The sequence below is a fragment of the Notothenia rossii genome, assembly GCF_949606895.1.
Source record: "Notothenia rossii genome assembly, chromosome: 5".
NCBI lineage: Eukaryota > Metazoa > Chordata > Actinopteri > Perciformes > Nototheniidae > Notothenia > Notothenia rossii.
Window position 1 is genome coordinate 22,464,617 of NC_136903.1, and position 24,210 is coordinate 22,488,826.

The 24,210-nt window shown below is 42.6% G+C and overlaps 1 protein-coding gene across 2 annotated transcripts in view; it reads left to right on the top strand.

Annotated features, from left to right (window-relative positions):
* Positions 1-24,210, top strand: part of ldlrad3 (low density lipoprotein receptor class A domain containing 3) — a 79,211-nt gene that overhangs the window by 30,816 nt on the left and 24,185 nt on the right. Inside the window, exons 2-4 of one of the 2 annotated variants that reach the window (XM_079682810.1) lie at positions 2,024-2,170; positions 11,755-11,880; positions 13,690-13,818. In XM_079682810.1, coding sequence (XP_079538936.1) covers positions 2,024-2,170; positions 11,755-11,880; positions 13,690-13,818 — 402 coding nt within the window. The remainder of the gene's footprint in view (positions 1-2,023; positions 2,171-11,754; positions 11,881-13,689; positions 13,819-24,210) is intronic. The other variant, XM_079682811.1, reaches the window with a different exon arrangement.

The following is a 24,210-nucleotide window of genomic DNA, read 5'->3' on the forward strand; positions in this document are numbered from 1 at the left end:
CTTTTATCTTGAAAGAAAAAGCCTTGCATTACATACCATATAAAAAAGAAGTCTTATAAAGCTGCTTAAAAGGAGTCATTTTGAATTTGCAGTATTTACCTTTTATATGAGAGTTATACTTCTGTCATTTTTCCTCTCCCTCCATTTCTCTCTGAAGTGTGCAGCTCTAACTCCCATTGTCAAAAAGGAATGAACAAACAAGGATAGGAGGGGGAGAGCCAGGGGAAACGGCGGTGTTTTCTCAGATAGATAAAACAAAATCGAGAGTTGGTCGTGTTCGCACATACCTGAATGGATGTTTATATATCTAACAGGCTCACTGTGGCAATTTGCTGTCTACAAGAAATGGTCTACCATTGGGATAGGTGTTATTCTATTTACTGAGATATTATACCACACAGGCGACACTATGAAGCGGGCACCAACAGTCTCCTATTTGTTTTTAAAAGCAATCCCTATGCATAACAATTTTTCATTGCATGAATTCATCAACATTTTCATTTGGCGTCTCCTCCCACCATAGAGAAATGGAAATTGGACCGCTTTCAAGTCCTCATAAATTACAAGAGTCTTTTCTCCGTATCACTCACTTCCCCTTCTGTTTATTGCAAGAGACAAAAGAGGGGTTTGCATCATCCCCACAGAGGATCAGAGGGGTCGTGCTGTCTCATTCAAGGGAGAAACTCTATAGTGTTTCTACAACCTGCTGCGATACAAGCAGGAGAGGGCTGATGTAAGAACAAATGATATCCATGTGTCAGTTACTCATCTGTACAGAGAGAACGGGCTACATCTAGTCAGTGAATATCAACTAACTGCGAACCATGAGCTCTGGTTATGAATTCAGACAACATTCAAAGGTCAAAGCTTGCTCTCAATTTCTACCGTCGTACAATGGATCCCTCAGTAATGAATACTGCCTTGCCGAGAATGTAATGACAAAATAGAGAAAACAAACCCTGCACTAAGTGAACACATTCATCTGGTTTATTTTTAAATATTGAGAGAACAGAAGAAGCACCTTCTCCTGAAACAGCGTTATAGCACATTGTATTTAATGTCTTTACATCCCTATGAAGAGTGTTTCAATGGTCAGTTAGTAAAGGTAATATGGATCTAACTGTTCAGTGTAGCACCTTTTATCATTTTCACACCGCTGCCCTTTCAAATTGGAATCATGTAAGAAAGGGAGGTCGTTTATAGAGTAACCCAATCAGTCAATTTACTGGTTAACCACGCTGTCAATTCAGACTTGCAGGTCCACACCTCTTGGCAGCCGGTACTCCTCCTGCGTATAATGAATTGGCCTACACCAGCTGAGCCCAGTTTCAGCACCGCAGCATGAAAGTGCCCCCCCCCCCCCCCCCCCCCCCCTGCTCTGTCCGGAACTCCTCATTACCGCCCTATAGTTTTGTTTACGAGCTAAACTCTCCACTGCATATTGTCAAACCCCAGCCAAAAGGCCATGTTTCACATTCCAGCCCATTATACCACAGCTGCACTGCGTCAACCAGGACTGCCCGGAAAGCAAGCTCGGGGCCCATGCTCTCTGATGATTAAGTTTTATTTGAAGTCTGTGTGTATCTGTGCATCTGTGTCCAAGTCGTAAATAAGGGCTTTGCTTATATGTGTGTGTTATTTAGTGTTTGGTCCCCTATCTGCCCCCATTTAAGATAGTGCCCAGCTCTTTATGTTATGCCCGCAATGCTGTAAACACTGAAACAACATCCTCTGCTTTTGTATTCATAAGATCATCCTCTCTTTATTTGCCAGCAGATAGATATAGCTTTTTAAAGAGAGCCATTGCCTTGAATATTTTCTTGCGAGCATTAGAGGATGGATATAATAAAGGTCTTCTGTGTTGATGAGCATTGCTCCAATGCAGCAACCCGCCACCTGTTCAATGTCTTTATAGAGTGAGATTTTAATGTCGCTGTCTTCTTGTCCTCCTCTCTCTCTCTCTCTCTCTCTCTCTCTCTCTCTCTCTCTCTCTCTCTGTGTCATTCTGTCTTTTATCAATCAGAGAGCCAGTCGCTCCCAGGGAACAACTTCACCACCGAGTGCAACATCCCTGGAATCTTCATGTGCAGGGATGGGAAGTGTGTCCCAGGCGGGTGGCAGTGCGACGGATTACCTGACTGCTTTGACAAGAGTGATGAGAAAGGCTGTCGTAAGTTCCCTTTCACACTTCATTATCAAATGCTTTTTTACCCGCTGTGGCTTAAGGCAATATAGCCAGAAAGCCTATATTCAGAGTCACCTCATGTCTCCTCCACTCCTGAACTCTGCCTCTCCCTCTTGCTACCCATGGAGCCATAAGGGCCGTTTAGACTTAATTATTTGCCAACTTAAATGAACTTCCTTCCTCCATCCTCCCTTCTCCCCCAAAGCGTGCACCCGTCCTCTTCCCTGCCAGACTCACGGCCCCAGTTTAACACCAGGGCAACATTTAATATCATCAAAGCAAAGGCCGATTACTTGTGCGTGCAGGAATAGTAGCCCACGCATAATTCTTCTGTAAGGCTCTAGTAATACTTCAGTTTTGATCCTCACTTTTAGTTGGCTTTGATCTTTCTGGTCTGCTGCTCCTCCTCCTCCCCATCCCGCTGTAGCCGGAGCTCCACACAAAGATGGGATTGCTGATGAAGATTGACTTTGAGGCCCCGCCGCTCTGAATGGAAACCCCCCCTCCCCCGATATATTCATCTCTTTAACTGCATCGCACTACCATTTTCATTCCTCTCTGCTCCTCCATCTCATCAGATGATTTTTGGCTTTTGGCTTGTAATTTGCTTCACAGACGCTTGTTTCCAATTATAAAAGCATAACCATTTTCCTGCAGAGATTCTTTTTTCCTTTTTTTTTACCCAGCTAAATCCCTGCCAAAAAAAAATCACATTAGGTTTGTCCTCCATTCTGTTACCTCTCTAATTTTCTCCTTTTCTCCTCATCTCCTCCCCCATCAGTCACTTCTCTCACTGTTCCCTATTGTTGGAAGCTCAAGGAACAGGCAGATTGGTCCTAAACAAGTTGTGTCCCATGATACACACACATACAGACACACACTAGCCCACATTCAAAGTTAAAGCAATCAATCTCTTAAGTTTGTGATGCCTTGGTCTTATTATGTAATACATACATAGGAAACTTTTTAAGTGCTGTCCTGGACAATGTTCATCAGTACACCTCTGCTACTGACATCCCTGTTACTTAAAACAAAGTCTCACACTGTATAGATGGACGGACTCTGTGCCCCAGATTCTCAACACTCAATGGCCTTAAACTGTCAGCCACTGTCCAACTTGGAAGAAATAATGTTCTCATGCATTGAGACAGAATTAGATACATTAAGTGCTCCTGTTTCATCTAATCACACAGTCTGTGTGTCCGTTTGTAACACTCAAACTCACCTCCAGAACTTTAGCTTTGAATCTACGGACAAGCAAGACTTTTTTGTCTGTCATTGACACGACATGCTTTGCCGCTACAGATAAAAGCAAGTTATCATACAGCATCACCTAAGCCTGCCTCTCCAGTTGTCAGAGGATTATTTGTGTTTGTTGTCAACATGTACATTATCTGCTTCGGCATAAGTGGGCCCTATTATTCTCAAATAGATGGCTAGTTGTCATTCGATATATCCGGCGAGTGCTTTGTGAAAATCCCCAGACAAAGCTCTGGTTCCATTGGGGCTGTGGGACAGACGGAGAGGCGGAGAGAGGGGGAGGGGAGGGAGTCACGGAAGGAGGGGAGGTCTAGAAGAGGACTCATTATAGCTGCTGCAGCAGGAGTTCTGTCTGGATGTTTATTGTCTGAGGAGAACACAATGCCTGAAAGCTTTGAGACCGCAGTACTGGAGTCTCTGCAAATAGTGTCATAATTAGGCACCCCCCACTAGGAAAACACACAAACTCCCAGTTATATATATAAATATTTAACAGAGGGAGATGATAGATTTGCAAACTTGAAAGACAGTTTGTTGAAAGAACTTATTCTCCTTCTGTCTGAGCTATATGAATATTGTTTCAATGCAGACTCCTCAGAAAATCTCTTTCAGTTAGTGACATAGAGCGGTGCAGGAATGAGTCCTAAAATCTGACATAAGTTAGCATTTTAACACTTCCGGTTCCCTCTTCCAAAGATCTATGTTTTTTTAAACATATTTATGGTTAGATGCCTGAAATAAAGTCTGTGGTTAACATGAGTTTTTCACACATGAAATACGTCAGTAAATGCCCCAATCGTGAATATCAAAAGCTTCTACATGTCATAAGAAACAGTGGTTGCTAACAAGGGAATAAATAAACTAGTGAACGTCATCATGCCTTTCGCTTTGTGGTGGTGATGTGCAGCCATGGGACCGTGATGTGGTTTTGTTTATTGCCTAACGTTCACTTTTTTCTTCCGGCGATCAGATTATATCTCACAAATCACAAAGCGGTGCTTATTGGTTAACATTATCCTGATGAGTGAAATGTGTTATGTCTCATAAACATGTGTTGCAACAGAGCTTATTTTTTCTGCAATATTCCAATATGCAGCAAAAGAATCCCATTGCTTTCTGCCGAGGGACCGCTTGCGTTGCTAACTTTGGGGTCAGCCTATAAAAGACGTCATCACTGCACCATTCTATTATTGTTTTTACACAGACTTTTCTTATAAATAACTCGGTGCACCTGCAGATGTCTGCCCACTGTCCGTCGCAATACAGTCATTACCATAGAGGCTGAGCAGGGTTGACAACCCCAGGATATTACATTTCCGTCCATCTGTAATAGGAGCAGGTGGCCGCTGTCAAGAGGTTTCTAAGAACATGTTTCTTTAATTAATTTGGATGTGTGTGTATTTTTTTTAACACTTTGACAACTTGTATTCTTTCAATAGGGATGTTTTGAGTGCCCAGGGATGAGAGCAGATTGAACACAGAGAATGTGTGTGAATACAGTATATACAAGTACCGGTACTGTATCTATGTTTTGCTCATGGGCCAGTCTACCTTTTTGACCACATATCATTGCACCAGAAGACAGCTAAAGTTAGCGAGTAGTTTCCCTGTAAGCCCACGCTCTTCAGCCAGCACATTGTGCTCATGTGGGTGTCTCTGATCCAAGGAATATGTATGCAGAGCTTGAGGTAAAGGTCATTTTATATGTACTAAAACCTCCCTTGTGTTTCGTTAAGGAGAATTTGGTTTTTGTTTTTAGCTCCATAACAAATGTATATGGATTTGGAAAGATCAATTATTTTTTATGCTGTATGGCATTTGTTGAAACTTGCTCCCAAGACCGAACCATCCACCACCCACACATGACTTACGTCTGGCAGATTTTCCTTTTTTTACCAGCAGAAAAAAAACTCCTTTGTGTCTTTTTTTGTTGACTGGACTGAATTTACTTTCCAGTGCTATCTGTGGGTGTGGAAGTTTAGAATAGAATCACGAAAACCTGGCCTGCAGTCGCTTGCCTCAACTCTTTATTTATGTATGCGCTTTAGATGTGTCCCAGTCTGCTACGCCTCATAGGCCAGGAATGGTCTCGAATGGTCAGGGGATGGTTTATTTTGCTAGAAAAGGCATGTGTATTCCTTCCTACCAAGCCCCACTGCTCTCTTGTTTGTTTGTTCCTCCGGTCCCCTATAGCACAAGGGTCAACTTAAATCATGTAAATACTTTCTCTGTAGCTCTTTAATAACATTCTGGGCTGAGAGAAGATACGCAATATCTCCAGCCAAAGTCTTATTGCATTAAAGACGCAGCTTATTGTATTACTGTCCTTCTGTGCGTAGCCAGTACTCCCCTACAGATCTTTTTAATCAAGTCCAAATCTTTTTGTATGTAACCTCTGCTTTGAAGCACATAACTGAATTTTAGATGAAAACATTAGAATTTTTGAACATCTGCTCTATGAGGGTGTGATACGTATATATGTGTTGACAGGTCTGAGGGTTTTTTCTAGCAGTGATTCAGAGATAGGCTGCTGACTAATTCCTCACACAAAGAGGTCAAAAGTACCACCCTGCTCTCTGGTGTCCATAACGACAGCCTGCGAGAGTGTTAGACCAAATGGATCCTGACAGAATGTAGAAGGAGGAGAGCCGGCGGAGCTCACTGGGCCTCAGAGCCAGGATTAGCCTCTCTGCCCTCGTCTGGGCATGAGCAGGAAACAGGGAGAGATGCATGGTGGGGCCAGAGGGTGAGTGGACATGATGTGTAAAGCAAGAAGGGGGGAATCAAACAAGGGGGAGAGAAATGCACTGGGAGAGAAAGAAAACACAGAAGAGCACATTTCAAAGAAAATGACTAAACTAGTGGTCCTGCAGGCTGAGGCCGTGGCCTCTGTGAGGAGACATTCATTTATTCACAATTCTACACCAACAAATGTTTTGAAATGTCAACGTTCACTCTGCTTTTAACAAAAAGGGACAACAGCAAGCCCCGGGGCTTTAAAAGAGCATGGATCAGAGAACATCAGCCACACTGAAGGGCTGCTCGTGTCATCATATTCAGCTTAAAGTCAATTTGCATAATACTAATTTGATCAAGGTTAATGTGTGTAACCCACTTGTTCAATATCTTTAACCTCTCTGTCCTTTCTGTGTTGTATTTTACTTTTAGAAGGCCACATTTTCTGTAAATAAAATGTTCCCAAGTAGGATGACTAATAGTTGAACCCTCCTTTTCTTTAAAGCACGGTTACCAAACGGGTGGTCAAGACCCACTAAAGCTGTCGCAATACAAATCTGACGGGCTAACAAGATGATCTGTCTAGTCTGCTTTATTTAATCTCTTTGAGATGCACATAAGACAACAAATTGGAGACCCACACAGAGGGCTGGTGTTTTGTCAGTTTGTTAAAAAGTCTTTGAATACTTCATAACAATGAGGGATATAACAATTTAGAGTTTTCATTATCTGATGCACTGTTTATTGATCCTGTTAGCTCCTCACGACATTTGAAGTAAAATGACTCCAGTTTAGTGGATTACTGTAATATTATCACATTATTGCTCTCTGCAGTGATGCCAAGGCCTGGAGCTTCATCAAAGGAGCTTTTTGTTTTTTTGATCTACTGACCTACAGGAAATACCCACAAGATATTCTGTTCAAAGAAACCGCTAAATGCTTATCAACATAAAAGCTATCTTTGAGAGTAGGGAAATAGCTCAAAAGACTCCTGAGACAGATGATTTAGATATCAAGGCTCATTCTTGTGTAGGGAAGGTGTTGCTAAGATTAAGAGTGTGTGCTTATGTGATAAGAACAATGTCCAATGCACTTACATGAACTCAAAGAGTCATATACACCTGACATATATGTTGTTCACTGTCTTCTGGGTATGCTCTGCTTCATTGTGCATGGGTGTTCTTTGCTCTGTGAGTGTGTTAATATTTGTGTGGGTGTGTACATTTGGGAACACACTGTGGAAGAAAAATCAGGTGGGTTTGAAGAAGTTTTAGAGACATAAACCTGGAGCACATCTTGGTTTGAGAGTGATTATTTTTAACCCAACTCTAAGTCAAAAAACTTAAAGGCAGTCAAAAGGTCAGAACATGGAGAGAAAATGGGGCACTAATAGCAGAAAGTCTGACGTGTCCCATGCCCTTAATGGCTGACTGATCAATGAGCTGCTGTAATTAATAGCAGGGATGAAATATTGATTAGGTACATACAGGCCCTAGCCACACGGAGACGGTAACAAAAACGAACCGAATTCGATATCAAAAAAGTCTTCCGTCCACACGCAATCTGCACCAAAAACGTTTCCGTCCACACGAGACCGCTCGACCCGCTGGAGACGCTGTAGTACATATGCCGGGCCTGTAAGTGGCGCTGTACTTCCACCACAAAATACACCAAAAGCAGCGAAGAAGACTTCACGAGCATTCATGGTTGCCCTTCTGTTTATTCTCCGCGGTGGATTTAGCAGCAGAGGTGGGGAGAGGCAGGGGCCAGGGCTCTGGCTCTTTTTCTCCCTCCCCGAGGCAAGCGTGTGCTCCTGCTGTAAATCTCCCGGGTAGTCCACCAGCAGATGAAAAACACCAAACTCTCCCCCTCTTCAAAGGGACAAGGGAACCGTGCGGCAGAGTTTCCGTCAGAATTTTTTTCCGCCGGTCAAAATCGTATGGCCCGTTTGGCCCCCCAGAGCGTTGCGTCCGCAGATCTACCCACCTTGGGACCCGTTATCGTTATCATTATCATTATCTGCGTTTCCCTGTCGGCTTCGTGTGGCCGAACCGTCTATAATGATAGAGAACTGTAGCGGATACGACCCGTATCATCTCCGTGTACTGTAGCTTCAGCCACAGTCTCTTTTAGACTGAATGCTATCCAATCGATAGTCAGGAATTAGGCAAAATGATTGCTTCGAAATCTTCAAAAGAATAAGAAATGCAGCCTTATCATTTTATCACAACGTTGGGCACTTCCATTTCGAACAAGGGGATTTTAGCAGCATTGTGCTTTCTGTTGTGAATATTGCATCCAGGCTATTATCTGGCAGATGACTTGCTGCTTCCTCACTGCCCTTGCTTCCATCTCTTTTTATCTGGAGTTGTTGAAATATCCCTGATATTGTGCACATTCGTCTGCTGTAAGGTATACTAGCCGCACTTTCTTCCTCATCTAACACAAAGTCTGATGGCTTTTCATAATGCCAGTGGCCTTTTAAAAGCTTGGCCCTTCAGATGAATGTAGCAGCTCTATAATGTTGCAATGCCTCTTCCTACACACAGAAAGTCATCGTAGTGTACAACCAGCATGCAGACAGTGAAATGTACGAAATGATTACTACCCTTGCCCTTCTTGCTTACACCCTGACTCCATTACCTATTGATTTCCTCCCTTAGGAAATTATTTACAAGGTCAGAGAAACCTTTGAAGTCCTCAGCTGTCTCCACTGTTGCGTAGCCTCGATCTGCTTCCACTCACTCTACCCGCACTGTTTTCTTTCTTGTTACTCTATTCCTGCAGTCTTTCTCCTCACACTGTCAATCATGCATGCCCATCACGACCAAGCCAACCGGTGCCGAGCAAGTTATTCTGTTCTCCGGGGAATTGGGGAGATGTAAGGGAGGCGTGCGGGGACGGCCAGAGAGGTGCATATTTGGGGAAGAGCAAAAAAAACTATCTTCAACAGGAGCTATGCTGTCAGATTCAGCCTGACATGACTTTCAAAGCCACGGGGCAAGATGAAAACGTCGAAGAGAAGACAAACAGTAGTAGTCTGTTCTAACTCATCTTAATTCATCAAATGAGTTCAACCCAAAATATTCCATGATGCTACACTCTGGCCTAGATTTGTTCTTCCTTTGAAAATAAACATTTGCGCTTTTTTATTATTGTTCCTAGAGGAGAATGAAATACATATTTATAGAGAAAGTACAGTACAATGCTATTCATTAAAAGAGAGGGAGAGGGTATATTTATCTTTGTCTTTTCGTGCCTTTGTTTGTGTGTCCCTCCATCTGTTCGTTGCAGTGAAATCCAGCCACGTTTTTCTGCTAGTGATAGTCTTACCTCAAAGAATCGAGCTCCACTGCTAACCTCATTCGTTTTCATTTGTGCTGCTCAGCTGAACACTGAAACTAAGTTTGGAAGCCACCCAACAGTCTGTCTGCTTTTTCGTAAACAACTTCTACAAAGGCTCAGAGGAGAGAAGGAAAAGTTGGCACGAATGTAATGCAGTTCAAACCTAGAAACAGAGTGACGACAGAAGGGAAGAAGATGGAATAAGGCAGTGTCAAGTAAATGCTGAAATGAATCAGCATTGCCTAAATATGAAGTCCCACACCTAGAATCAAAACTGGAAACCTTCACAGGAGCATCAAAGGAAGCATAAGAAGTTTGTTTCGTTCACCCTCAACTTGCTCTTTCTAATTAATTTTCCTCTTCTTGCTCTGAAAACTGCTTTGCTCAGGCTATAAAGGGAAACCCATCCCCAGAATACAGCGAAGCACATTAACTCTATCCCTGATTCTCTTCCACCCACGAATCTCCTCTCATGAGCTTGCCCTTCATGTGACTTTTTAGCTAATTTGGAACACAAACACTGGGTCAGATGAATCCTGGTAATGAGGATTTAGATGAGGGAGGGAGTGAATGAGGAATCTCAGAGCAATAACAGAGTTGTCCGTCTAGACAAGCCCGCCAACCAAATGGAAAAAGAGCTGTGAGGATGATCTGTCTATGCATAGAAGATTTTTTTTTTCGAACACTACAAATCAAAGGGATATACAAATGAAAGAGATAGTATCATAATAATTGTATTTATTTTATTTATAGCCAGATTCATTTTAATATACCCATCCACTGCAGTATGTTTATGTATATTGTCTTTTATGTGTTGCTACAGCCCTAAGCTGTGTCTGTTTTTCTCCCTAGAATGGAATGAATGTGATATACTGCTTAGCTTTTGGTGCTTTCGAGCCTCTGCTTTCCAGGTAAACAAAGGTTTCCTAGACTATAGATACAGGAATCGGGCAATATCACAGCTTCCTCCCGCGTTCGGCGATTACATTTCATCCGGAGACATTCCCTCCAAACCCTCGTGGTTGTTATGCCATGCCCTCCCTCCTCGCTACACATAATCGCCGCAGCTTGAAAGAGCTCATCAATCAGCCTACCACAAATATATTGTAGAGGGAAAAATGTGCGCCACTGGCATTTGAGACGGCACAATTCCAACCTATGAGCGGGCCAATTCAACCCTTTGTATTCAGTAGAGTGAAAAAACAGAAGACTGGTTGGTGGCTTGCATTGGGTTGCCTATGGTGTGCCCACTCACCCCTCCACTCTGTGTGTTTCAGTGTTTTAATTGGTAGCTTTAACCTTTCCAAAAAGTGTGATAACAACAGTAGTGGCTCCAACACAAAGCCACATGTACAGGTTAAAGCTCTGGTATTATTCAAACTACTGGAGAAACAGAGATCTGATAGATGATACAGAATTAAAAAGAAAAGTGGCTCATTATTATAAACTGTAAATATAAATGGCTGTCGTGAAACATCTTTGGATTTTCTTTTTGGTGGCCATCAGGGTACACATTTAAACTTCACAGACTGAGCTAAAGCGCGGTGCTTTATTCTTTTATCTGATGTCTTTGTCTGCATCTACCTGCAATCTTGTTTTTCTCCTTCTGCAAAGAAAGATCAATGTGTTTGAGTTAAAACTGGGGGATAGTGCTAAACGGGGGACGCCAGGCATTGATGTTCTGCAGCCTCGTCACTCAGTCACAGTCGGGCCCGTCCGGGGAGATAAGACCCGTGGCCTGCTTAAGCTGATCAATGGCAGGATCCATAAAGACGCTCTCCCTCACGATTCACCCTCGTTTGTCCTTTTTTGTCAACTTGTTTTCCTCTGCTGTCAGTACTTTGTGCGTAGGATCATACTCTGTAATTGTCATACTTAAGAGAACGGGAAGATAATAATTAACAAACAAAAAGAAAGAACAATCAATTTGTCTCTACAACGAAACAGCTGTTTATCTGTTGAACCTTGTACAGTTGTTAACTGTTGGATGGTTTGCCGTCTTAATTTTAGAACATGCAACTGGGCGTGCTATTATCATATAAAAAACATTAAGAAAGCTGTCCTTATAAGTATGCTCCTCCCCTGGCCCTTTCTCTGAGCACCACGGCCAAGGTTAATGCTGTCATAAAACACAGTGTAGTGCATTAAGAATTGCTGCATCATTATCACATATAATAATCCGTTGTTTTTCATTCCACCCCCTCCCACAACCCTCCCTCTGTCCTCAGCTAAGGTCAAGTCAAAGTGCGCCCCTACATTCTTCGCCTGCGCCAACGGTGTCCACTGCATCATCGGGCGCTTCCGCTGTAACGGCTTCAGTGACTGTCCTGACGGGAGTGACGAGGAGAACTGCAGTAAGTCTCACACAACAACTTATTCAAATAAATGTAATCTGTCTCATGCCAATGCTACCAGAATCTGCTCCATGATGAACTCCCCCCCACTCATAATATGCATCTGTAGTTATACGACTATTGCTGGCTTGAGTACTACAGTACTAATACAAACTTTACATAAGTGCAGTTATTTCTTTAAAATCTGAGAAAAGCAATTTATGCACCACGTATTATAAATACCATAATAATGTTTTAGTCTTTTCTCTGGCTCTGATGGAGCTTTTTCAACTCTAAAGAAAAAGAAAATCGGATTATTATAGTGTTATAATAAGGGTGTTCACAATTTGGGTTTGGAGATTATACTAGTATAACAGAAATCCTGTATTATGGACAGGGGTGTGGAGTTTGAAAGATGTGTTAACCAGGCAGCAGTGATATGTCTAAAAAAGATGCGACCGGATTCATTATTTGAGATTAAGTACAAACTGTTTTTGGAATTTGACCGACATGAAGTACCATAACAATGTGGAAGAGCAATTAAACAGCTGGAGTACCCCTTTTAATACGCTTTGTCAATGAATTATGAGTAAACAACTGACTTAAACAAATATATGTTGTAAAGGGCAAAGACAGCCAACAAATAACAGTATGCAAATTAAGATCTCAGTTCATCTTTCACATTTTCTTTTCCTCTCTTCTTCCCCTTAGTTTAGAGAAACTAAACTGACACCCCAGTCTCAGTCTTTGAAAGTCTAACTATATTATAACTTTGTTTCCCAAGAGACACAACACAAACACAGTCATGGACCTGTTGCCTTTTATACATTTGGTTATGGGGCAGGTGTGATCAGAGATTGTCACTACCATGTTACTTTTGCTTTACATTCATTTTCGTAATGCCAGCTCAGTATTATAGCATTGCTTTAGAAAACTTGAAGCAGTTTTCTTTATGTCCCTCCTCACAGTGGAGAATCGAGGACGTCGTTCTATTAAGAAAGCCATTCCTGTACTATTGCTGCCCCCCCCCAGTCACTATCAAATTCTGCATTTTGAGCAGATTATAATAGTAGTGACATGAATAAATGCCGGATGTAGCAAATTCAATTACCTTTTAAAAATAGTTTCAATCGTCTTTATGTGTTGCCAGTGCTTGTAACTCCTGACTCATCTGTAGCTTTGGCTTTAGTTGAAATATGAGCAAAAGAAGATCCAGGTGTAGTCTGTATTATCCAGCATGCAGTTTGTCCCTACATGACCTAATCTCTGCTTTCCCTGTGGGGAACGTGCATCAAGCCGATCACTCACCATCGTCAGAGGCAGTGTTCCTTGCCTGCAGGGCACCACGCTCACAAATGTAATCTAAGCATTTAAATGGAGGTTTGCTCCACTCTCTCAGCACATACTGCGTCACTACTGTGTCATTTTCTGGATCTTCACACAAGATAATTCTACCTCATTTTGCTGAAGCTAAACTCAAAACCAGAACATGTACCAAAAATAAGTAATAGTGCTGGCAGAGATATTTTAATATTTCTTGTTTTCAGTTTGAGTTTCATACCCAGATCAAATGCTTTACTCCTTTCCCTCTAAACATTTGTTATGATGAGTTGCCTCGCTTAAGATCCTGATTGAAATGAAATGCCCAATATTTTATCTTCAATTTAATTAAATGAAAGTGTTGAAAATGGTAAACAAAACAAGATCTAAAAACTGCACCACTACAGACGTCACACAGTGGCTTGTGTTTCACAGGCAACTTGAAACCTCTCACTGCAACCCTGTCTGAACTAACACTTGACCCTGACCTCTGCCCTGCCTCCACCACAGCGGGCTCTGAGTGCTCGGGGACTCGCTTCAAGTGTCGGAATGGCCACTGTGTGGACCGCAGCTTCTTGTGCAATGGCCAGGACAACTGTCAGGACAACAGCGATGAGGAGCTCTGCCTAACTACAGCGGGTGTGTCACGATCTGCCTGTGTTGTGTTTTGTCTTGTCTTTTTCTGACTTTGGTTTCATGTTTTATTTTGAAAAGTCTTCACCCCCTGTCTTGCCTGTCGCTTTCTGTCTGTTTTCCCTCCTACCTGAATACCCGATTGTGTTCACCTGGTGCCCCTGTGTTTTCTCCTCCCTCTTCACCTGTGTCTTGTTTGTGTGATTAGTCTTGTGTGTATTTAAGTTCTGGTTTTTCTGTCTGTCATTGTTGGTTCATTGTTTGTCTTTGACTGTGTTCTCGGGTTAGTGTTCCGTTTGTTCCTTAAAGACCTTGAAATAAAGGTATTTTTTCTGTTTATTCTGCATGTTGGTCCTGCCTGCTTCACTCAACCCTAACAGGGTGAGTCATCAGTCAAATATATTAGATGAAAAGAACAAGGAAATAAAACATCTATTCTGGCTGTGGGAATCTGACACAGGGGCAGGGAGACCTTGAGGATGTTTGGCATGTTTGTCCCCATGTTTAGGAGCAGAGACTTGCCCCCTCATAATCCTTTAACTCACACATGTCAAACTGTTTTTACTGAGGGTTTGTTTGGATAAATGACACCCTTCACCAACAGTGTAATACGCAGAAAAAAAAGCAACAGGTGATAGAATACCAAGAAACCAAATAATTAACTTATACAGTTAGAAGAGAAAGTATTATACAATTCATCTCTATATTCACTCATTTTATTTTCGTCCTTCAATCCCTAAACAAAAACACAATCAAGAACAATTTAGGGATGAGGCTAGTTGTTAACTTTTACGTTCATCAATCTGGATTTATTTCAATTAGGCCATAATTGTTGGAAATAATGGCAGGGAACTTTGCAGCATATTTCAGAACTTGTAGATACAGAAAGTGGATAAATGATGGAGGATGATTTGGAAGATCGTGTCACTCAATTTGTCACATCATCTGATATTTCTCAGAACATCAATTACGAGAGGTTTTATGCAGCTGATTCATAAAGCCACTGACATATTCAACTTTATGCCAAAGACGACATGCGCTGCTGTATGCATTTCCTACGTTCTTAACAAACAAAAATAAGCAAAAGCACTTGTTGTAATACCTAATGATATTGTTGACATTGTAGTCACATCCCTAACATTGAGTATTATGATTTCTGGTTTAGAGTGTCTTATTCGCTGGCAGGTACCACTTTCATCTGGCATGCCATTCTTATTCCACTGGCAGCTCCGCTCCTCACAGACAGCTGCTGCCACGGTGGCACAGCAGTCGACTTCTGTCAACACTTCGGCTGAGCTTCCAGTGGCAATCCAACATGGATTCTGCCAGCAGTCCAACCCTGATGTTAAAATAATTCCAATGTATCCCCATCCTATGTCTAGGTGATGCTGTCATATTGATTTACTCAGTCAGAATAAAACAGAAAGTCCTTCAGTATCAGTAGCCAAAAAGACAGTTTTGTTATTACCAGACCTTATTTCCCGGAAAGAATAAAAACGCATTTTTTTTCTGATAAAGAGGGAAAGAGCTATGCAGCAGTAAGACATTACACTTGAGAATATGAAAACTGTAAATCATGTTGGCAATTTTAAACACCATTCATTCTCTAAAATAGAAATCACAGTTCATTTTTTTCCCGGCCGTGAAAAATGGCTCTGATCCGACACTATTGACGAACTGCAAAATGTGTAATCATGCAAGAGATCATTTTCTTGCTCGTTGTAATTCATCAACCTGATGTATTACCTCACAGTTGACTAACTCATTTTTATCAATCAATTTTGTTTTAAACTCCCTAATTAGTGAAGCTGATTAAGCATTTATTTATTTATTTGCACTTGTATGTGTTTGCAAGATAGACAGAGAGTCTATCCATCATCACAAGCCTGTCGTTTCTCAAACTCCTGACTCAATGCAGAGCAACAGAATGCTGAAAAGACCTGGAGAGTGATGCAGAAATATTGATCTGTGTTCACTGCACTCCATGTTATTGTTGAAAAGTGAACAACTCTGGTGCACTCTTCACAACAAATACTGTTCGAACTGCTCACTGCAAAAAACCTAGTATGAACAAATCATGTTTGCCCGGATTAAACAATTAGGAATCAAGGTCAGACATAACATTCAGTAATATAATTACTCAGAAGATACTGTATATGTTGTCAGAAGGTTTAAGTCTCGGTGAAGATCTAAGGGGTGCTTTGTGATCCATACCTTCCCAACTCCTGACTTCAATTATTAGACTCCATTCCCTACAGAAAGAAAGTGTTCTGCTAAGGTTGACTGAGAGGATCAGTCTGCCACCATCTCTAAAACATTTTCATCCATCTAATCTTTTTCTTATCATATAAATGCTGAATGTTTTTTCAATTCAGCTACCACAGAAATGTACCAGTTCCAGAGTGTTGTTTTATTCCCAAAGACTCCTTGTCAGCACTGATTTAATAGTATTTTCTATATGCATAGAGCACAAATGACCCAAATGTTTCCTGCTTATTTGACTTGTGTAGCGCTGAGTTGTTCTGACCTTCAGAACCCAGCAAGGAAGATCAGCTCAGTTATTATTTCCCTTTTAGTTTTTTCGTCTATTTATTTTTTATCATCAGCCACTGCGATTTGGAGGGAGTGAAGGCTTCACTACTGTTTTACTCTATGCGTTTCTTTCCTGTGTTAACACACACACACACACACACACACACACACACACACACACACACACACACACACACACACACACACACACACACACACACACACACACACACACACACACACACACACACACACACACACACACCGTATACTCACCTTACATTCTGCGCTGACTTTGCCTCTCTATAATAAGCACAGACCTGCAGGTGACAGATAAGGCATACAATATCCGCTCTAAGCCACCTGAGCACAGCATCTCCTTCCTCACTTTCTCCCCTCTCACTCCTCCTCTGTTCAGCTCCTTCCTCTTTACCCATAATTATTTGCTTCAGTGTCTTCACATGCGTTTCCTTCATTTGAGTAGTCTAGTGAGAGATCAGCATGCAGCCTGTCAGCGTACACATCATCACGGCATATATACAGGAGCGTTTGGTTATCCTTCCTCAGAGGTGGCAGATAATGAGATCTACAGAAGCAGCACTATTCTCTTAGCTTTCTACGCCTCTGGTGTTTTTATTCCTCATCAGTGATTTCAAACTATTTGGCACAGTTAGACACAAACATCAGCTTAGAGCTGTTTTACGGTTTATCTGTCGGGTCTTCATAGGCCTGTGCCCATTCCCAGCAGGCCCATGGGCCCCTCTAGCAGCCGCACTCATCCACCGGCTTACAGTCTGCGGAGGTCCCAGCGGCCCACTCAACCGCCTCCCAATGACTTTCGTGCCCCCGTTCACCGGCCTTCTAGGCAGCCTCGTGCCTCAGAGCCTTACCGGCGGCCCCAAGGGGCTCCGGAGGCCGGGGGGCTAGGCCCTGAAGTCCCGGTGCCGGTCGCCGGCTGCTTTTCCCAGCAGCAGCTCAGCTACTGGGCTGCCTGTACTTCCGACCCTTGGGTGGTTCCACCCTAACCCGGGGTTACGAATTGCAGTTCCCACGCCGGCCCCTAGCCTTTGGCCGGTTCAAAATAACAGTCAGCGATCCGGCGAAGGCCTTAGCTCTGGCCAAAGAGTTGTCCGTCCTCTTGGCCAAGGGCGCAATCGAGCCAGTAGACCCTCTGCTTCAGTCCAGGGGGTTCTACTCGGCGTACTTTCTTGTGAGCAAGAATGTCGGCTGATTCCGTCCAGTCTTGAACCTCAGAGGAATCAACAGATTCCTGAAGGTGCTGCCCTTCCATATGCTAACCACAGCAGACACCCTTCGTGTTGTCGCACAGGGGGAGTGGTTCGCAACCGTGCACTTGAGGATGCAATTGCCTCCCACCACCGGAAGTGTTTGAGGTTTGCCTTTCAGGGCCGACACTATCAGTTCCGGGTGCTTCCCTTTGGTCTCTCCCTCTCTCCAAGGGTGTTCACCAGCCGCACATTCTCCAGGTTCTACCGGGTCAATGTCGCCACTCCCCACCCTTTGGGCGTGGTCCTCTTGCCGAGCTCCGCTGCTTCCAGCTAGTTAAGTAAGTGCTTCGATTCTTCATGACATTGTTGATATAAGTCATCCAGTGCTAAAGCACCGCCTGTCTGTAAAGGGAGTATCCTGTCACTCAGAATTATTGTGTGCTCGCGAGAAGATTCTGGGAACAGATCCTCTGACGACACCGGCAGATATAGCCGGTGTCACAGACTTTGTTGTTATTGGTACTCGAGCTGTGCATGCGTGCAATGGACATATCCAGTGTTAAGCACCGCCTCTGGCGTTCATCCGGGACTCATAGAAGTCTGAATCTGAATCTGATAGAACGTAACTATCGTTAAGAGGAGCAATGAATAGCAATGGGCAGAAAGATGGAAGCAATCAACGAGAGACCGGTGATTTGGTAAAGAAAGACAGGGATTTTGATAAAACTGAATGCGGGGTGGCGATAAGCCGGAGAAGATGAGGGCAGCATCCATCTCAAGTTGAGCCCCGAGGCCGAGCAGCGTTACTCTGGAAACAGAAATGACAAGAAAGCTAGTTTTGCAAAGCTGAGCTTCTCATTGCTCTCCCCGGTCTGCCGGTCCGCACATAGCAGGGGAAAGGGAAAGCAAAGATGGATGCATGTTCGCCCCTCCAATGAATTTTGTTGAAACACCGTCGTGGGGCTCACATGACTTGGTCAGATGCTGGGGGAGAGCGCCACTCTGCATACCCAAGAAACACACGCGCACAGAGTCACTCAAAGAGAGTTACAGTACATCTGACAGTGATTGTTCTGCATATTTAATTGTCAAAAGAAGAACTCTGCAACCTCCACAAGAAACTTCCTGAAAGTCACGTCACTGACAAGTTTAAACACTCATAAGAGATGAGCTCAGAAGTTTATGCTTTTTTTTTAAGTGACTAAGAATCCCCTTAGAGTTGTTTAAGGAAAGCAATTGATTTTAAATGCACACATCAGCGTCTCTCATTACGCATTCATTAAAACAAGTAGACAAAGGAGATCAGATAGGGTGGTGGCTGTGGAAGGATGTGATTCATTCATCTCTTCTATCTCAAAGGAGTTTCATCGTGGCATTTTTTTCTTAACCGGAGTTGTTCTGAGAAAGTAAAGCTAGCAGAGTGAGGGGGAACGGTAGGAACAGAGAGCTAGAGGATGTTTTGAGGATGTCAAAAGCTTCCAGAAGCTTTGTGCATTTTGTAAGATAAGGTATGCTTTGTGTGTTCACAGGGATAAAATGCATTTGTTTTGGTCGTGTATTTGCATTCTTTCTTTTAGTGGACAACACAACACATTTCAAATGTTGTTGTGTTCCTCTACATAAAACAATGTAAAGCTTTGACATCATGCAGTTTCATGAGATGCTGTAGCTTTTAGCCCTCACATGAGGAAGATGTAAGCTTTCCCTGCTGCATGTTTAATAGACTATTTAATTTGATGTAATATTTGGTCAAATAAAAACCCCTAAGGACTGCATACTTTGAAATCATCAAAACATTAATTAGGTATTCTTCACACAACAGGGGGCCGCATCAGTTCTGCAGACCACACTGGCTCAGATATGTTTATATTATTTTGTCGGCTAGATGAATCTATTTACAAGGGATTTAAATTACAATGCATTGTAAACTAAATTATTTATAGTCTGCCTGCTCAAGGTTTTCTTATATCACTCTTACAATGACAGAATCACACCCAAGGGTAGGCCTTTGTTTACGCACTGCCCCAATGTTTACTGTATATTATGCAGATTCTGTAATGCCAAGACTCCTGTTGAGACAGGGAGAAAGTTTATCTGCAAAGTAAAGAATTCTAGTACAAACTATCCTGCATGGTCCAGAAAGGCAAATTGCCAAAACACATTTTGTTCCATTCATTTTTGTATTTTTACCAGTGACCCTCTCAGTGTCATCATTAGCTATATACATGTCCCCAGAGAAGTGTCAGTCAGAGGGAGATGTTGGGCAGCAAGCTGACAATTAACATTAGTCTGCTACATGAGTTTATTGGCAGTCAACATCACCCTTGACACAGATTGGTTTGATGAAAAATAGGCCAAGCATTAAACACAAGCTAAGATCTTTAAGATGACAGTGTCAGTAACATTTCTTTTGGGAGAGGGGAACAAGACTGTGTGTAATTAAACACTCCATGTTCTTTTTGATAAGCATGTCAGCGAGAGTCAATTGTTTCACAGTGATTGTCAAGGGAATTTGGCACAATGTCTGTCCAGCAATAACATTATTATGAAGTTGTATTTCACCCACATATCCACTCACCCTCTATTCCAACCGACAGTAGAATAAACAGTTTTAACCTTCTGCTTTGTGAATGGAGCACTGCTCTCGGAAAAGTTAAATCCCTTATATCAAACTCTAGGGATGCTTCCCCTCCCGCAGAGAGTAATCTGCAGCTTTCTGTTTGTTATATCCCCCTAAGGCTGTGTAAGAACTACTCAATAGATCCACTAGCACTGCATCTGCCGTTTTGCACACGCACTATGTATTCGACAACCTGTCCTCACAGCCCTGCCATTTACAGGGCAAATAAACTCCACTAATTCAGACGGGGCTGTATACAGTGACTGTCCGCTGACACCCAGCAGTAACTCCTGCCTCCCCATTAGCATAGCCACTAAACTGGACATTGATGTATAGTGTCAGTGTGATATAGAAAGAATAAAGAATGTCAGGGTGATTAAAAGCCCCTCTGTATGTATTCACTTTTTGCATCCCTTTAAATCACTAATAGCTTCTCCCACAGCTTTGTTCTACCCCGATGATTAGTGCCAGCCTTATAGATTAAAATGACAAGTTAATCCATGTGCAGTTTTTGTGGATGAGACGTGTTTGACGCTGAGATGTTGGTCTGTTCATGCCCCTCGTCAGTAGCACTGGCAGAGAGAGAAGGGTGTGGGAGGGAGCGTGAAATGGCGCAGTAGGAGAATATAATGGCAGTAGACTGAGGTGTGGGAGTGGAATGTAATAGTGCCAGTTTATCAGAGCCAACGCGCACTTGACAGGTACACTTAGGCGAGGTTGAACATGTCGTTGCCCATGTATTTGAACTCAGGACAGTTTTAGCATTTTGCTTTTGTTAGCCCTAAAGCATGTTCACAAAGCAGAGTTGAGGGGTTCTTGGCTGAGAGAAAGCAACAAGCACTAGGCAAGATGATGGTACTGTAGTTGCTTCTGGCAACGTTGAACTGAGCAGTGCAACTGACTATTTCAATTGTAAATTAAATGTTTGCATTACAGTAAGAGTGCATTTTACTTGGAAGGACTGGCAGTAGTATTAAGCATCTATATTATGTTATCTATGGTTCTCATGAAATGAATTCAATAGGTTATATTCATCCTCCCCCATCTGTTGTGTATTTTCCTTTTCATCTTTCATTTGTCATACCTTCCCTCCCTCCATTCCTCCCTGCCTCCCACTCAACAAGGCTAAGTGTCAATCTTTTCAAAGCTCCGGTTGTTTAAGGGCCCCGTTGCCATTGGCTATGGCCACACATGGGGGTCACTCCCGGGACCAGAGTCTGTATGAATCATCCCCGTCCTTGATTCAGGACCAGTCAGCCGTTGCTGTCCGGGCTCCTGTAAATTAACAACCCTTCTCTCCTAGACCTTTCCTAGCTCAGTCACCATGGTGATGGTGGTCAAGTGACGACCTGCACCCACAGACTTGTGAAGGAATTTCACTCCGAACAAAAGCTCTACTGTTGCTGTTGGGTAGAGTTGTACTTTGAGTGAGGGGCCTTCTCTATTTGTTTGTGTTTGTGAGTGCATTTTTGCGTGGGTGAACTCATTGTTCTCCATCACGTATTGTTCCCGTTTTTACAGCCTCTTCTTTCAAAACTCTTTTTGGATGGCAAAGCGATCCAGGTTCGCCATTAAATAATAATAAAGAACAAGTGTCAATCTCTATTTGAGCTGGCTTGGTCCATGATAGCCCTGCACCAGCCAAAAACATCGAATCAAGATGAATGATCTGCATTTTGAACCGTTAGATTTCTTAAGTAGCCCTGTAAAATGTAAAACCTCAGAAAGGACCAAAACAAGCTCATTAGATCACTGATGTGTGCTTCTACGAGCATCACATTTGCATTAGAGTGCCTTAAGCCTGGCCTCAACTGCAACGTTTCCCTGCTCCATCGACACTTGGCTTAAGAGCTGTGCCCCTCTCTGGCCCCTCGGTACAAGCTCACTGCCTGGCTGACAGCAGAAAGGAGCTGAGAGCACCATGTAAAGTGTGTGAGGCTTGAATAGGGATCCCTTTCTCAAACTCTTTTCTTTTCCTGCTCTGCATCTAAATAATTTCAGTCATTTACCCTACCTCCACTCTGTTCACAGTACACTGGCTATTTTAGAAAATTGTGTCTGCCTATGCTGCATTACGCAAACTCCAATGAGGCTCAGAAAGCCATTATCTTTCCTAAACAATATCACATTAAAGAAAGACCTAGATTGTTTGAGGCTGCACCAATACTCTTATTGAGTGCTCATTTGTCACACTGCTAAAGTCCTAAATAGCTGTAGAGTACTTTGCAAAGGTTTAGAGATTATTAATGAAGTTGTTTTAAAAGAAAAAAAAGAACTTAAAAGAAAAATGTAATAACTTCTTGTTTTTGGTTTGTGTTCCCATAAGTTTGCACAAGAGACTTTTTCCTTATCTCTGTTGGACCAAGAGAAAATGCTGTTTCTGCTTTTTTTTAATTGCACTAAGTTTAAAATGTAGAAAATTAGGAAACCAGAGCAAAGAGGCGCACTGAATATAAATTAATTCTCTTGAATAGCTTTAAGAAATGTTGAAGAAATGTAGATGCAATACTTTTAAGGAGATGGTCATGTGCCTAGAGCTGAAATTTTAATTTCCACTACATAATTCTTCTGAATGTATTATCTTTTCTTTAGGCCTGTCTAATGCAGCCATCCATAAGTAGCAGAGTCACTAAGCAGCCTTAAAACTCTGCATCATGTTATATGTTATACCGAATGAAATATAAATACAAAATTCTTCTAACACTGGCATCAGGTGCTCTATTGCATCTTATGGATCTGAATGGCCGTCACGTTGTAAGGGTCTGGATCAGTAAACATTTTAGAGGCTCAGCGCTAAATAATTATTTCTGTTGTCACGCATTACTTCTCCATGATACTCTGACAGTAACTAATTCAGTATTAAATATTACTAAGTGGCTGCATTATCCCCACATCTACTAAAGTGGCAATGGACCAAAATGCTGTGCAGCCATTAGGAGCAAACAGATGGACACCCTCGAGTGATTCATTAGATGTCAGTCATCTCTCACTATAATGGGCCGAGTTATTTTCTGCAAATGCTTTTTCTGCCAATACTGTAAGAGTGCATTCAGCCGAGAGAGCTGAAGGTACTGCTCGACAGACAAGGAGCAACGCCAATTATATATAGTTTGACAAAATGCAAACGTGTTTAGGCGGTGATAGAAGGTACAATTGTGTGTGTGTGTGTGTGTGTGTGTGTGTGTGTGTGTGTGTGTGTGTGTGTGTGTGTGTGTGTGTGTGTGTGTGTGTGTGTGTGTGTGTGTGTGTGTGTGTGTGTGTGTGTGTGTGTGTGTGTGTGTGTGTGTGTGTGTGTGTGTGTGTGTGTGTGTGTGTGTGTGTGTGTGTGTGTGTGTGTGTGTGTGTGTGTGTGTGTGTGTGTGTGTGTGTGTGTGTGTGTGTGTGTGTGTTTTGGAGCTATGAGCATCCATACTGTATATGTCTGTGTTTTGGAGCTATGAGCATCCATACTGTATATGTGTTTGGTGTGCATGTATCCATCAGGGAAATGCAAAAAGAAGGAAGGCTTAAGTGGAACGGAGGAAAAACAAGAGTGCCCTGGAGAGAGGAAAGAGGGATTGCATGTCAGAGAGTGTGAGAGGTAGAAATGCAATAGGAGGGTGGATGGGGATGTGGGGGTATGATATGGGATGAAAAAAGAGCAAACTGTGAGTGTGAAGACGATGGAACGGAAGAAGCAAGGAAAGCACATGGAGAGAGTGATAGGGAGTGGGAGGGAAGCTGATGGAGATGAGGGATTAGGAAGAGTGGCAAAGCCATTGAGGGAAAAGAGATAAAACCCTCTGGATTCGTTGTGTAGAAAGACAGTGAGTCAAGAGGGAGGACAAAGACGCAGATGGAAACAGGGAGATGGAAACAGTAGCTGGGGAAGGGGTCGTGAGTGCTGGTAGAGAGAGGGAAACCACTGAAGAGAGGAACTGAGGGAAGAACAAAAAGATTAGAAGGTAAGCAGGGAATAAGGTATCTGCAGGGATGAGAACAAGCAGGCAGAATACATGTGAGGCCGGTGCAGAAAGC